This window comes from Cervus canadensis, chromosome 10, assembly GCF_019320065.1.
Source record: "Cervus canadensis isolate Bull #8, Minnesota chromosome 10, ASM1932006v1, whole genome shotgun sequence".
Taxonomy (NCBI): domain Eukaryota; kingdom Metazoa; phylum Chordata; class Mammalia; order Artiodactyla; family Cervidae; genus Cervus; species Cervus canadensis.
Genome location: NC_057395.1, coordinates 44,490,238 through 44,503,039, shown reverse-complemented (window position 1 = coordinate 44,503,039; position 12,802 = coordinate 44,490,238). Strand labels below are relative to the sequence as shown.

Here is a 12,802-nt window from a genome sequence, read left to right as displayed (position 1 = left end):
GCTAGGCAACTCCAGGGACAGGGAAGCCTGGTGGGCTGCCGTCTATGGGGTCGCACAGAGTCAGACACAACTGAAGCAGCAGCAGCTAGGCAAAGCTCATCCCGCCCACCCCCACCCCCACATGCTTTCGTTTTAAAGACGTACCTCCTACCAGAGCTGGCATGCTCCTGGTTCTTTCATCTTTCCAGAGAAATCATATATTCCAAATTGTTCACATCACACACACACCATGCTTTTTGAAATCTCCTAACAGAAATGAAGGACCTGTTTACAGATTCCAAGTAGGCAATTGAGTAATTGAACTTTTTTTTTTTTTTTGCAAACAAGCTTACAAAGTTGAGGTTTAACCTTTCCAACGTTTGTTGCAGTCACATCACTAAGACCTACACTGAGCCTAAATGCAGAAGTTAGTTTGAGCTGAAAAGTAAACATATCAGGAATGATCCTACCTGGAAATGCATAAGGACTAGCACACAGCTGAGAGACCTGGGAGGAGTATCCCCTGAGACTGAGTCTTTACCTCCAGTCTGGACCACTGGACCTGTATCTGCAAGGGTTTGAACCCCATCTATCCAAATTCCAAACTCGGGGAAATTCCTTGCCCCAGGTCTGGGAGTGACATTTCAAGCCTATTTCCATAAGATGTTAAGGAGAAAGATCTTTTTGGCCAAAGCAATAGTATAGCCATTTCAGTTTTCTTATGGATGAATATATGCCTATACTTTTAAATATATTTATATCTTTGAATCTAAAGTGTGTCTCCTGCAGATTACAGTTATATCATCTTTAAAAAAAATATTTATTTGGCTGTGCCAGGTTTTAGCTGCAACATTTGGGATCTTCTGTCTTCCTTGAGGCATTTGGGATCCTCAGTTGTGGTATGTGGGATTTTCTTTTTTCAGTTGAGGCATTTGAACTCTTAGTTGAGGCATGTGGGATGTAGTTCCCTGACCAAGGATGGAACCTGAGCCCCCTGCTTTGGGAGCTGGGAGTCTTAGCCACTAGACCATCAGGGAAATCCCATTATATCATCTTTTAATCAATTCTATTGATTTCTCTGCTCATCTCCATTTTGGTTTGTTTAATACATTCACATTTAACTATATTTATATAGTTGGATTTTGTAAGGCCTCCTCAGAAAACCATTTTGCCTTTTTGTACTTCTTTTTCTTGACAATGGTCTTGAAAACTCAGCAGTGACCACAGGACTGGAAAAGGTCAGTTTTCATTCCAATCCCAAAGAAAGGCAATGCCAAAGAATGCCCAACTACTACACAATTGCACTCATCTCACACACTAGCAAAGGAATGCTCAAAATTCTCCAAGCCAGGCTTCAACAATACATGAACCGTGAACTTCAAGATGTTCAAGCTGGATTTAGAAAAGGCAGAGGAGCCAGAGATCAATTTGGCAACATGCATTGGATCATCAAAAAGCCAGAGAGTTCCAGAAAAACATCTACTCCTGCTTTATGGACTACTCCAAAGCCTTTGACTGTGTGGATCACAACAAACTGGAAAATTCTTAAGAGATGGGAATACCAGACAACCTGACCTGCCTCTTGAGAAATCTGAATGCAGGTCAGGAAGCAACAGTTAGAACTGGATATAGAACAACACACTGATTCCAAATCAGGAAAGGAGTATGTCAAGGCTGTACACTGTCACCCTGCTTATTTAACGTATATGCAGAGTACATCATGAGAAACGCTGGGCTGGATGAAGCACAAGCTGGAATCAAGATTGCCGGGAGAAATATCAATAACCTGAGGTATGCAGATGACACCACCCTTATGGCAGAAAGCAAAGAAGAACTAAAGAGCCTCTTGATGAAAGTGAAAGAGGAGAGTGAAAAAGTTGGTTTAAAGCTCAACATTCAGAAAACTAAGGTCATGGCATCTGGTCCCATCAGTTCAGTTCAGTCACTCAGTCACGTCCGACTCTTTGTGACCCCATGAACCACAGCACACCAGGCCTCCCTGTCCATCACCAACTCCCGAAGCACACCCAAACCCATGTCCATTGCGTCGGTGATGCCATCCAACCATCTCATCCTCTGTCATCCCCTTCTCCTCCTGCCCTCAATCTTTCCCAGCATCAGGGTCTTTTCAAATGAGTCAGCTCTTCTCATCAGGTCACCAAAGTAATGGAGTTTCAGCTTCAACATCAATCCTTCCAATGAACACCCAGGACTGATCTCCTTTAGGATAGACTGGTTGGATCTCCTTGCAGTCCAAGGGACTCTCAAGAGTCTTCTCCAACACCACAGTTCAAAAGCATCAATTCTTTGGCACTCAGCCTTCTTTATAGTCCAACTCTCACATCTGTACTGGAAAAACCATAGCCTTGACTAGACGGACCTTTGTTGGCAATGTAATGTCTCTGCTTTTTAATATGCTGTCTAGGTTGGTCATAACTTTCCTTCCAAGGAGTAAGTGTCTTTTAATTTCATGGCTGCCATCACCATCTGCAGTGATTTTGGAGCCCCAAAAAATAAAGTAAGTCACTGTGTCCACTGTTTCCCTATCTACTTCCCATGAAGTGATGGGACCAGATGCCATGATCTTAGTTTTCTGAATGTTGAGTTGAAGCAAGCTTTTTCACTCTCCTCTTTCACTTTCATCAAGAGGCTTTTTAGTTCCTCTTCACTTTCTGCCATAAGGGTGGTGTCATCTGCATATCTGAGGTTATTGATATTTCTCCCGGCAATCTTGATTCCAGCTTGTGCTTCTCCAGCCCAGCGTTTCTCATGATCTACTCTGCATAGAAGTTAAATAAGCAGGGTGACAATATACAGCTTTGATGTACTCCTTTTCCTATTTGGAACCAGTCTGTTGGTCCATGTCCAGTTCTAACTGTTGCTTCCTGACCTGCATATAGGTTTCTCAAGAGGTGGGTTAGGTGGTCTGGTATTCCCATCTCTTTCAGAATTTTCCACAGTTTATTGTGATCCACACAGTCAAAGGCTTTGGCATAGTCAATAAAGCAGAAATAGATGTTTTTCTGGAATTCCCTTGCTTTTTTGATGATCCAGCAGATGTTAGCAATTTAATTTGCATTAAATGAATATTTTCAATTGTAGCATTTTCATTTCTTTAATTTTGTTTATATTTAGTGTTGCTCTAGGGTTTACTATATATATTTTATCAGAATAAGCTTCAGATTTATACTAGCTCAATTCAGTGACATATAAAAATGTTATACCTATTAAGCTCTAATCCTTTCCTTTCTTTTTGCAGTGTTATTGTCATACATATTACTTCTACTTATGTTACAAATTCAACAATACTTTCTTATAATTATTACTTTACCATCTGTTGTCATTTCCTTAACCCAATGGAGCTTCACCCCCACTTACCTCCTTTTTTCTTTTATTAGCAAATGTAATATACATATATTTCATGTCTACATGTTAAACCCCCAATAAGCCCAATATTACATTATCTAAATATTATTCCATGTTTTTTAAAATTAGTTATTAGAATAAAGGAGAAAAATAAGCATTTATATGTTTTTTTAATCTTTATGTAATTAATTTTACCAGTGTTCTTTGCTTTTTCATGTTGATTCAGATTACCATTTGTGGCCACTTAGTTTCAATCTGAAGAATTTCTTGTAAAGCAAATATGCTAGCAAAAATTCTTTCAGTTTTTGTTTATTTGGGACAGTCTTGTATCCACTTTCATTTTTGAAAGATAGATTTGCTAGATATAGAACCCTTGGTTGGCAGTTTTTTTCTCCTCTGAGTACTTTGAATATGCCATCTCACTGTCTTCTAGATTCCATTGTTTCTGCTGAGAAGTCATCTGTTAATCTCACCAGGGTTCTCTTGTAAGTGATGTTATTTTGCTGTTGCTGCTTTCAAGATTTTGTCTTTGAGCATTTTTTCCCTATGATATGTATATTTGTGACTCTGAATTTGTATCACATGGAGTTTATTTGAGCTTCCTAGATGTGGATATTATTTTTCAACCAATTTGATGAGGGGTTTTTTTTATTATTTTTTGAAATATTTTTCTTCTCCATTTTTTCTCTCCTCTCCTGCTACTACCAATTTTAATCAGAGTATTTTGGAAATTAAAAGATGAGGGAATACTTAACCAACTCATTCTGTGAGCCTAGAGTTACCGATACCAAAACTAAGATATTATGAGAAAAGTAAACTGTGGACCAGTATCTCTCAGGAACATACATACTAAAATTCTTAACAAAATACAGCAATTCATGCCCAATGATATAGAGAAAAGATAAGGCATTCTAAATAAACTTTGTTCCTCCCAGGAGTTCAAGGTTGGCTTAATGTTTGAAAATAAATTAATGTAATTTATCATATTAGTAGATATTTTTACTGCACAATCCTCTCAATAGATGCAGATAAAATTCAATATTCACTTATGATAAAAGTTCTCAGAAACTAGGAACAAAAGGGAAAGTCCTCAACCTAAAAAAGGACAGAAAACACCAAAGGAAACATTATACTTACCTTTGTGAAATATTGAATGCTTCTCCCCCTAGATCAATGATGTTTGCTCTCACCTCATATCTTTATTGCATTTGAGGCCTTAAACAATGCAATAGGGAAAAAATACAGATTGGGAACAAAGTATTTTTATTTTATCATACATACACACACAAATAGCTATTAGCTCTAAAAAGTGAGTTTAGCAGTTGCAAGATATAAAGTTACTATGGGAAAATCAACTGTATTTCTATGTGCTAGCACATAGCCATTGTGAATTAAAATTTTAAAATACCATAAAATTATAAAGAGAGAAATATAAGAAAATGTGCACAAGACTAGTATGCTGAAAAATATAGACGTTGCTTAGAGAAAACTGAAATACCTAAATAAACGGAGATATCATGTTCATGGATTCAAAGATGCAATATTAAGATGTTAATTCTCTCCAAACTTATCTATATACTAAACACAATCCCAGACGAGATCTTAGCAGCTGTGGGGTTTTTTGGAGGGCTGTTTGTTTTATTTTGAGGTAGAAAATAAGCTGATTCTAAAATTTATGCAGAAAAATTCAAATAACTTAATATATCCAAAACTATTCAAATATCGAAAAAAGAACAAAGTTGGAGGCAATGCAAATTCAAACCACGTCATACCCTTCAGAGTAGCTAAAGTTAAAAGTATTGGCCAAGATGTAGAGAAACTAGAATTCTCATACATTTCTTGTGGAAACGTAACTTTGTAAAACCAATTTGCCAAAAGTTTGACTTGATCAAAGTTGACCATAAGCCTTCTTTATTGCCACAGTAACGCTATATAATATACTACCCCAAACTCAGTGACTTAGGACAACAGCATTAATTCTCATACTCACCAATATTTGGGATGTCTTTTGTGTGTGTGTGTTCAGCTGTGTCCAACTCTTTGTGACCCCATGGACTGTAGTCCACAAGGCTCCTCTGTCCATGGGATTTTCCAGGCAAGAATACCGGAGTGGGTTGCCATTTTCTCCTCCAGGGTATCTTCCCCCCCAACCCAGGGATCGAACTCACATTTCCTGCATCTCCTGCACTGTCAGGCATATTCTTCACTACTGTGCCACCTGGAAAGCTTGCGCTGTCTAGTTCAGTTCAGCCACTCAGTTGTGTCCAACTCTTTGTGACCCCATGGACTGCAGCACCTCCCTGTCCATCACCAACTCCCAGAGCTTGTTCAAACTCACATCCATCAAGTCAGTGATGCCATCCAACCATCTCATCCTTTATCACCCCCTTCTCTCCTGCCTTCAATCTTTCCCAGCATCAGGGTCTTTTCTGATGAATCAGTTCTTCACATCAGGGGGTCAAAGGATTGGAGTTTCAGCTTCAGCATCAGTCTTTCCAAAGAATATTCAGGACTGATTTCCTTTAGGATGGACTGGTTTGATCTCCTTGCAGTCCAAGGGACTCTAAAGAGTCTTCTCCAACATCACAGTTCAAAAGCATGTGGGATGTCTAAGGTTATGATAATAAAGATGGGTTTGGCCTACAGGTTGAATTCACATCTGCTCCATAAGTGCTTGTTCTGAGTGCCCAGAATGAAGGGGCAACAGCAGCAAGAGACTTCAATCTCCTCATGTGCATCAGCTACACTCAGGAGCCAAATAGACTATGCAAGCACACTTAAGACTCCTGCATATGTCATGTCTGCTGATATCCTATTAATCAAATGAATCCATATGACCAAGAACAGTATAAATGGGTAGAAAAGTAAACCTTACTAACAGTAGAAGAGGGAAGGAATAAGTATTGCTGAAGCAAAAATCCAAATTATCATGTCCAGCGTCTCCATCATGTTATATACCCAGCATAAACGAGGCCCATGTGTACAAAGAGACATGAATAAGAAAGTTCAAGCAGTACTATTCATAAGAGCCAAGAACTGGAAACAATGAAAATGTCTATCTACATATCAAAGAAAATGTATTACATCCAGACCTACATATATAGCAATGAAAATGAAATAATTGTGTACACAAAAACGTAAGTTTCACCATGTTACTCCAAAGAAACCAGGCACTAAACCATTCAATTTATATAAAATTCAAACTACAAGCAAAACTATATGATAAAGTTTAGGGGTTGCGTATTTACACAGTGAATCTACTAAGAAAGGAAAGAAGATATTACCATGGAAATTAAATTGCTTGTTAGGTTTGCTGGTAGGTAAGGGGAGTGGGTATTGATCCAGAGATATCACAAGAGGGAGCTCCTGGGGTTTTGGCAGTGTTCTATTTCTTGACCAGAGTGGTGGTTTCATGAACATTTGCTTTTTGATAAACCAGGCACTTGTACATGCTGATTTTGTGTACCTTGAAAATATCAGTTATATTTGACTGCTTCTTAAAGAGATGGAAATACCAGACCACCTGACCTGCCTCTTGAGAAATCTGTATGCAGGTCAGAAAGTAACAGTTAGAACCGGACATGGAACAACAGACTGGTTCCAAATAGGAAAGTGAGTATGTCAAGGCTGTATATTGTCACCCTGCCTATTTAACTTATATGCAGAGTGTATCATGAGAAATGCTGGACTGGAGGAAACACAAGCTGGAATCAAGATTGCTGGGGGAAATATCAATAACCTCAGATATGCAGATGACACCACCCTCATGGCAGAAAGTGAGGAAGATCTACAAACTTGATGAAAGTCAAAGAGGAGAGTGAAAAAGCTTGCTTAAAGCTCAACATTCAGAAAACTAAAATCATGGCATCTGGTCCCATCACTTCATGGCAAATAGATGCGGAAACAGTGGACACAGTGACTTACTTTATTTTTCTGGGCTCCAAAAAATCACTGCAGATGGTGAAGGCAGCCATGAAATTAAAAGACGCTTACTCCTTGGAAGGAAAGTTATGACCAACCTAGACAGCATATTAAAAAGCAGAGACATTACATTGCCAACAAAGGTCCGTCTAGTCAAGGCTATGGTTTTTCCAGTGGTCATGTATAGATGTGAGAGTTGGACTATAAAGAAGGCTGAGTGCCAAAGAATTGATGCTTTTGAACTGTGGTGTTGGAGAAGACTCTTGAGAGTCCCTTAGACTGCAAGGAGATTGAACCAGTCCATCCTAAAGGAGATCAGTCCTGGGTGTTTATTGGAAGGATTGATGTTGAAGCTGAAACTCCATTACTTTGGTGACCTGATGAGAAGAGCTGACTCATTTGAAAAGACCCTGATGCTGGGAAAGATTGAGGGCAGGAGGAGAAGGGGACTACAGAGGATGAGAAGGTTGGATGGCATCACCAACTCGATGGACATGGGTTTGGGTGGACTCCAGGAGTTGGTGATGGACAGAGAGGCCTGGTGTGCTGGAGTTCACAGGGTCGCAAAGAGTTGGACAGGACTGAGCGACTGAAGTGAACCGAACTGACAGCCAACTTTCCTCAGTTCTTGAACATAATTTCACTTTTAGGGTTTTTGTACTTGCTTTGTCTTCTGCTTAGAAAGTTCTTCCTCCGCATCTTCCAGAAAGTGATTTGGCCTATTTTCATTATTGAGGTTTGACCCCAAATGTCCTTTATACAGTGAAATGTTGAAGCTCTCCCTCCCCAGCCTCCAGGCTCCAATCCTATCCTCAGCATTTCTGGCTTGTTTTCACAGCAGTATTTGTAAATGAAATCTGTTCTTGGGATGGACGTAGTTTGTTACTGTTTGTCATTCACCTCTAGAATAAGCACCACAATGTGCAAGGTCCTTGTTTAGCTTACTCACAACTGTAATCTTAGCGCCTAATTTAGTAGCCGGGCACAGCAAACAATTTAAAAGGTGCTACTGAATGAGTGAGCCATTCCATTCCCAACACGATGAGGTCCAATGCCTGGTTCACAGTTAAGTGTGTGCAGCACTTAGTATCTCTCATTGGTAGAAGAACGCTAAAGCTGAGCGCTGAAGAATTGATGCTTTTGAACTGTGGTGTTGGAGAAGACTCTTGAGAGTCCCTTGGACTGCAAGGAGATCCAACCAGTCCATCCTAAAGGAGATCAGTCCTGGGTGCTCATTGGAAGGACTGATGCTGAAGCTGAAAATCCAATACTTTGGCCACCTCATGCAAAGAGTTGACTCATTTGCAAAGACCCTGATGCTGGGAGGGATTGGGGGCAGGAGGAGAAGGGGACGACAGAGGATGAGATGGTTGGATGGCATCACCGACTCGATGGACATGTGTTTGTGTAAACTCCGGGAGTTTGTGATGGACAGGGAGGTCTGGCGTGCTGCGATTCATGGGGTTGCAAAGAGTTGGACACGACTGAGCTTCTTAACTGAACTGAACCCTGCACTGATTTATAAACTTTCAGAGGTGCTTTCCCTGAGAATCAGCACATAAAAGAAATATTCCATGGAGCAACGTTTCTTAAACTGCAACAAAGGTGTGATTCCGTAAACGTCAATTCAGGGTAAGACAAAACAAGCGTCGGTGCGACAGCTGGAGGAGGAGATTAAAGGAGGTAGACTCCCAACCGTGAGGCAAAAAACATCCCACAGCGCGTGCGGGGCCATCGACGCCGGGATTCCACTGTTCCTCTTGCGCGCCTTCCGCTTCCGGTGACGCGTCCTCCTCGCGAGACGCCCCGCCACGCCGCCGCACCCGCCAGAATCCGTCATCCAATCCCGGGCCGTGCTGAGGCCTCGCGCCTGCTCAGAGGAGAGAGGCGAGCGCCGCGTGGACGCCGGCCGCAGCCCGCGCCTGCGCATCGGCTTCTCCTCAACGATTGGCTCCTGCCCCCAGGAGGCCGCCACAGTTCAGTTTTCACTTTCTCTCCCCCGACAGCTCCTCTTCCTGTGGGCGTGGGGTTTTACTTCCGGGTTCCAGCGTCAGTCTCTGGGAAAGTCGACATGTTCCCTCAGGGAGTGGGGCGCCTTGGGGTCCGTGCCTAATGACCCTCTGCGGGCAGGGACGACGCTTGGCTGACCAGCGCCGGGGAGCCTGCGGGCTCCGAACCTGGAACCCCGGGCCCGCGTCCCTCCCGCCGCCGCGTCGCGGCCGCCCAGCGACGCCCGGGCGGCGCTCCTGACAGGAGCGGAGAAGCAGGACGGGCTGCGACGTGTAGGGTCCCGTGCGCCGCTGACGAGCCTTTTCTGACGCGGGCCGCGTGGAAACCGGGAGGAGGGGTAGTCCCGGCCAGGGGCGGCGGACGTCTCCCCAGCCCGGGAGGCGGCCCGAGCCCCGCTCGGTCTCGGGGTCCGACGGGATCTGTCACGCGAGGCCGGGAGGGGAGGAAGCGCGCGTGGAGGCGCGGACAGCATCTCAGCATGAGGAGGAAACTGAACCCTGAGGTCAGGTCCGCCGGGGCGGCGGCGGCGCAGAGAACAGGTGAGGCCGCCCCTCGTGGACGCCCGCCCCGGGGGACGCAGCAGGTGCGGGTCCTTCGCGGCTGAGTGCCCGGCGTGACCGCTCGGGTCGCGGGGGTATATGCAGTAAGAGAGCTCGCCGTTGTCACGTTCCGTTTTGTTCTTTTGGAAAATTAAACTGCTGTCCACTTTGCATGCTTCTCGCGGCTGCTGTGTTGACACACGCCTTCTTGGCTTGTTGTCGTTCCTCGGGGTGAGCGGGGCGCGGGGCGGTGGTTGCAGAGCCGCTTTTGTTGGGCTGCCTCTGCGCGGACTCCCGGCCGCCGACACTCGGGTCTCCACCTGTCTCCAGGCGCTCGGCGTCCTCCGGGTGTGTGGCGCTTCAGATTTCCTCCCGCCCCTCTGGGAGGCGTTGTCTCGGGCGGCTTCGGCGCCTCCTCGGGGTTGCCTGTCAGAGGACCGCGGCATCCTCGCGGACGCCGTGAGAACTCTGAGTGGAGGCGTTGATCCGGCTGGGACTGGCTGGGAAGCACTTTCCTCAGGAACCCTGGTAAAGTCCGCTCCTCCGCTTCGTTTCTGTGGACCCTTGGTGGCCCTGTGTGACCTCTTCTTTTTAAGGTAGACGTAAAAGAAGGAAGAGGTCTTTCTTCAGGGAGGCTCCTTTAGCTGAAAACTGAAGTATCGCGTCACCGTAGGTTGGTCCATGCAACCCAGCAGTTTGAAGGTGGCGCCAAGCAGTATTTGTGGGGGACGTGGCATGCCGTGCCAGGTCACTTCAGTCGTGTCCGACTCTTTGCGACCCCGTGGACTGTAGCCCGCCAGGCTCCCCTGTCCATGGGATTTTCCAGGCAAGAATCGTGGGGTGGATTGTGGGGAAGATCCTTCGAAAAGCCTTGTTTCACTTAATCACCGCTTGCCTATTTGAAATCTAAAAACCTAAACGCACCTCTCTTACCCTTTATTGTTCCTCAAAGGGAGAACGGTTAAGGTTTTTCAGAATATATTCTAGACTTAAGGGTTGCTTAGCATATGGTGTTAGTTGCAGTAACGTTGGTGATCCAAGGGCCAGTGGTGGTCCCCTTCAGAAGCTTTAGAAAGGGATAGGGGTGTAGATATGATATTTAATATTATGGGCTCTGAGATTGGTAATAAGCCTACTCAGGAGATTTATAACAAAGCTGCTATTCCTTAACAGTATAAGAATACTTTTTTGTTGAAAAAGATGTTTTCTATAATAGAACCAGATAGCTCTATAAATATGTTCTATACATCAGTAAATAACTAACCCAGTTTGGAGAAATTTGTGTTTGTTCACAACTGTTTTGAGGAAGATAAAGAGCAGTATTTGAAATTTTGTGTTTTAAAAAAAGCTGTATCAGGGGCATCTCTTGTAACACAGACATAGTTGCTTAAATGATTTAAAATCTACAAAGTGTCTAAAAGCTTGCCTGAGAGGTAGTGTTTGTTAAATAAATGCAATGTAGTATATCTATTTAGTATCATTCAATAGATATGGTATCTATTTATCCAATAAGTCTTTCATTCCTCTATTGATGCACATTTATTTTCAAGTTTTCCCTATAACTTAAATGCTGCAGTTATAAGCGCTGCTTCATCTGCTCATCAAAGTATTTTTATGAATCATAGAATTGATTCCTTCTGAGGATGATAGATAATAATGCTATTAAATTACCCTCAAATGATTGTACCCTTTTATATTCACTCTCTAAAAAGGTGTGTTTTATCTCCCCACTAGCCAGATGGTAATATTTTACTAACTTTCTAATATTTGAAAATAACATCTCATTTAAGTGTTTATCTTCCTTGGGTAATAAGAATGTTAAACATTTTTGGGTAACAAACATATCCTTTGCTGTTTTGTTTTAAGTTCTGACTTTCTTATTTGACCCATATATCTGTTACTGCAGTGTTTTAATTACTGTAGCTTTAAGATATATTTTGGTACTTCCTTTTGAAGAAAAGCTTTGGGCTCTTTTGCATTTTTCTTCCAGATGAAATTTAGAACCATCTTTTCAAGTTCTAAAGAAAATCTGGTTGCGATATTGTTTGTGATTGCATTGAATTTGTAGATTAATTTGAGAAGAGACATTCTTTTGAGTTTTTCCTTCTAGGATAATAGGTATGTCTCCTCATTTCTTATATTAAATTTTTTGTAATGAAATATGCCATTTATATGTACTGTTAAAAAGAAAAGTGTATCTGTATACTCTGCTTGATAGAACATTACAAGTACTGGGAAGCTTTTGATGTGTGCCTTTCCCCAGAAACAAAGGATTCTCTGCACCCATCCCCATGGTCATCCTGAATGGTGTTAATTATTCCCTTGCTTTTCTTTACAGTTTTAGCAACTGTGTATGTATCTTTTCCCAACATACTGTTTACTTTCACCTGTTTTTGAACTTTAAGTAGAATCATATTGCATATTCTGTGAATTACTTTTGTTAAACATTATGTTTCTGAGATTCATCCCTGTTGAAGTGTATACCTGTAGTTGAGTTCAGAAACTTTAGGACTCCTTTACAAGTACTGAAATTATTGAAGACCTCAAAGATCTTTTGCTTATGTGGATTAAATCATGTTAGATATTGAAACTAACCAATTTTAAATATAGGTATTGGTACATTTGCTTATGCCAGTAAGCATATGGTATATTGATAGCTCTAAAAAATAGTAATAATAATAGGAAATCTTAGACAACATTTTTAATGAAAAATAATTTTTCCAAAATAAGTTAGTGGCAAGAATGGCATTGTTTTACAGTTTTCCCAAATATCTTTCATGACCAGAATCTCATGTTTGTCTCTACATTCAATCTATTGCAATATATTGTTTTGGTTGAAGTAGATGCAGAAAATCTGGCCTCACCGAACTATACATTTAAAAGAAGGAGGAGTATGTTGATAATCTTTTAAATAGTTATATTATTCTTTCAGTTCAGTCGCTCAGTTGTGTCCGACTCTTTGTGACCCCATGAAGTGCAGCGTGCCA

At 42.2% G+C, this 12,802-nt stretch overlaps 1 protein-coding gene across 7 annotated transcripts in view; it reads left to right on the top strand.

Moving 5' to 3' along the window:
* Nucleotides 1-9,682: 9,682 nt before the first annotated feature.
* The window catches only part of TASOR2 (transcription activation suppressor family member 2), a 61,233-nt gene continuing 58,113 nt past the window's right edge, over nt 9,683-12,802 (top strand). For 4 of the 7 annotated variants that reach the window (XM_043479199.1, XM_043479198.1, XM_043479197.1 and 1 more), the window contains exons 1-2: nt 9,683-9,815; nt 11,806-11,933. Coding sequence is in view for 1 of the 7 variants with exons in the window: in XM_043479196.1 (XP_043335131.1) it covers nt 9,755-9,815 (61 nt within the window). In the remaining 6 variants the exon portion in view is untranslated. Of the gene's footprint in view, nt 9,816-9,885; nt 10,344-11,805; nt 11,934-12,802 lie in introns of those variants that run through there. The other 3 variants (XM_043479193.1, XM_043479195.1, XM_043479196.1) reach the window with 3 other exon arrangements.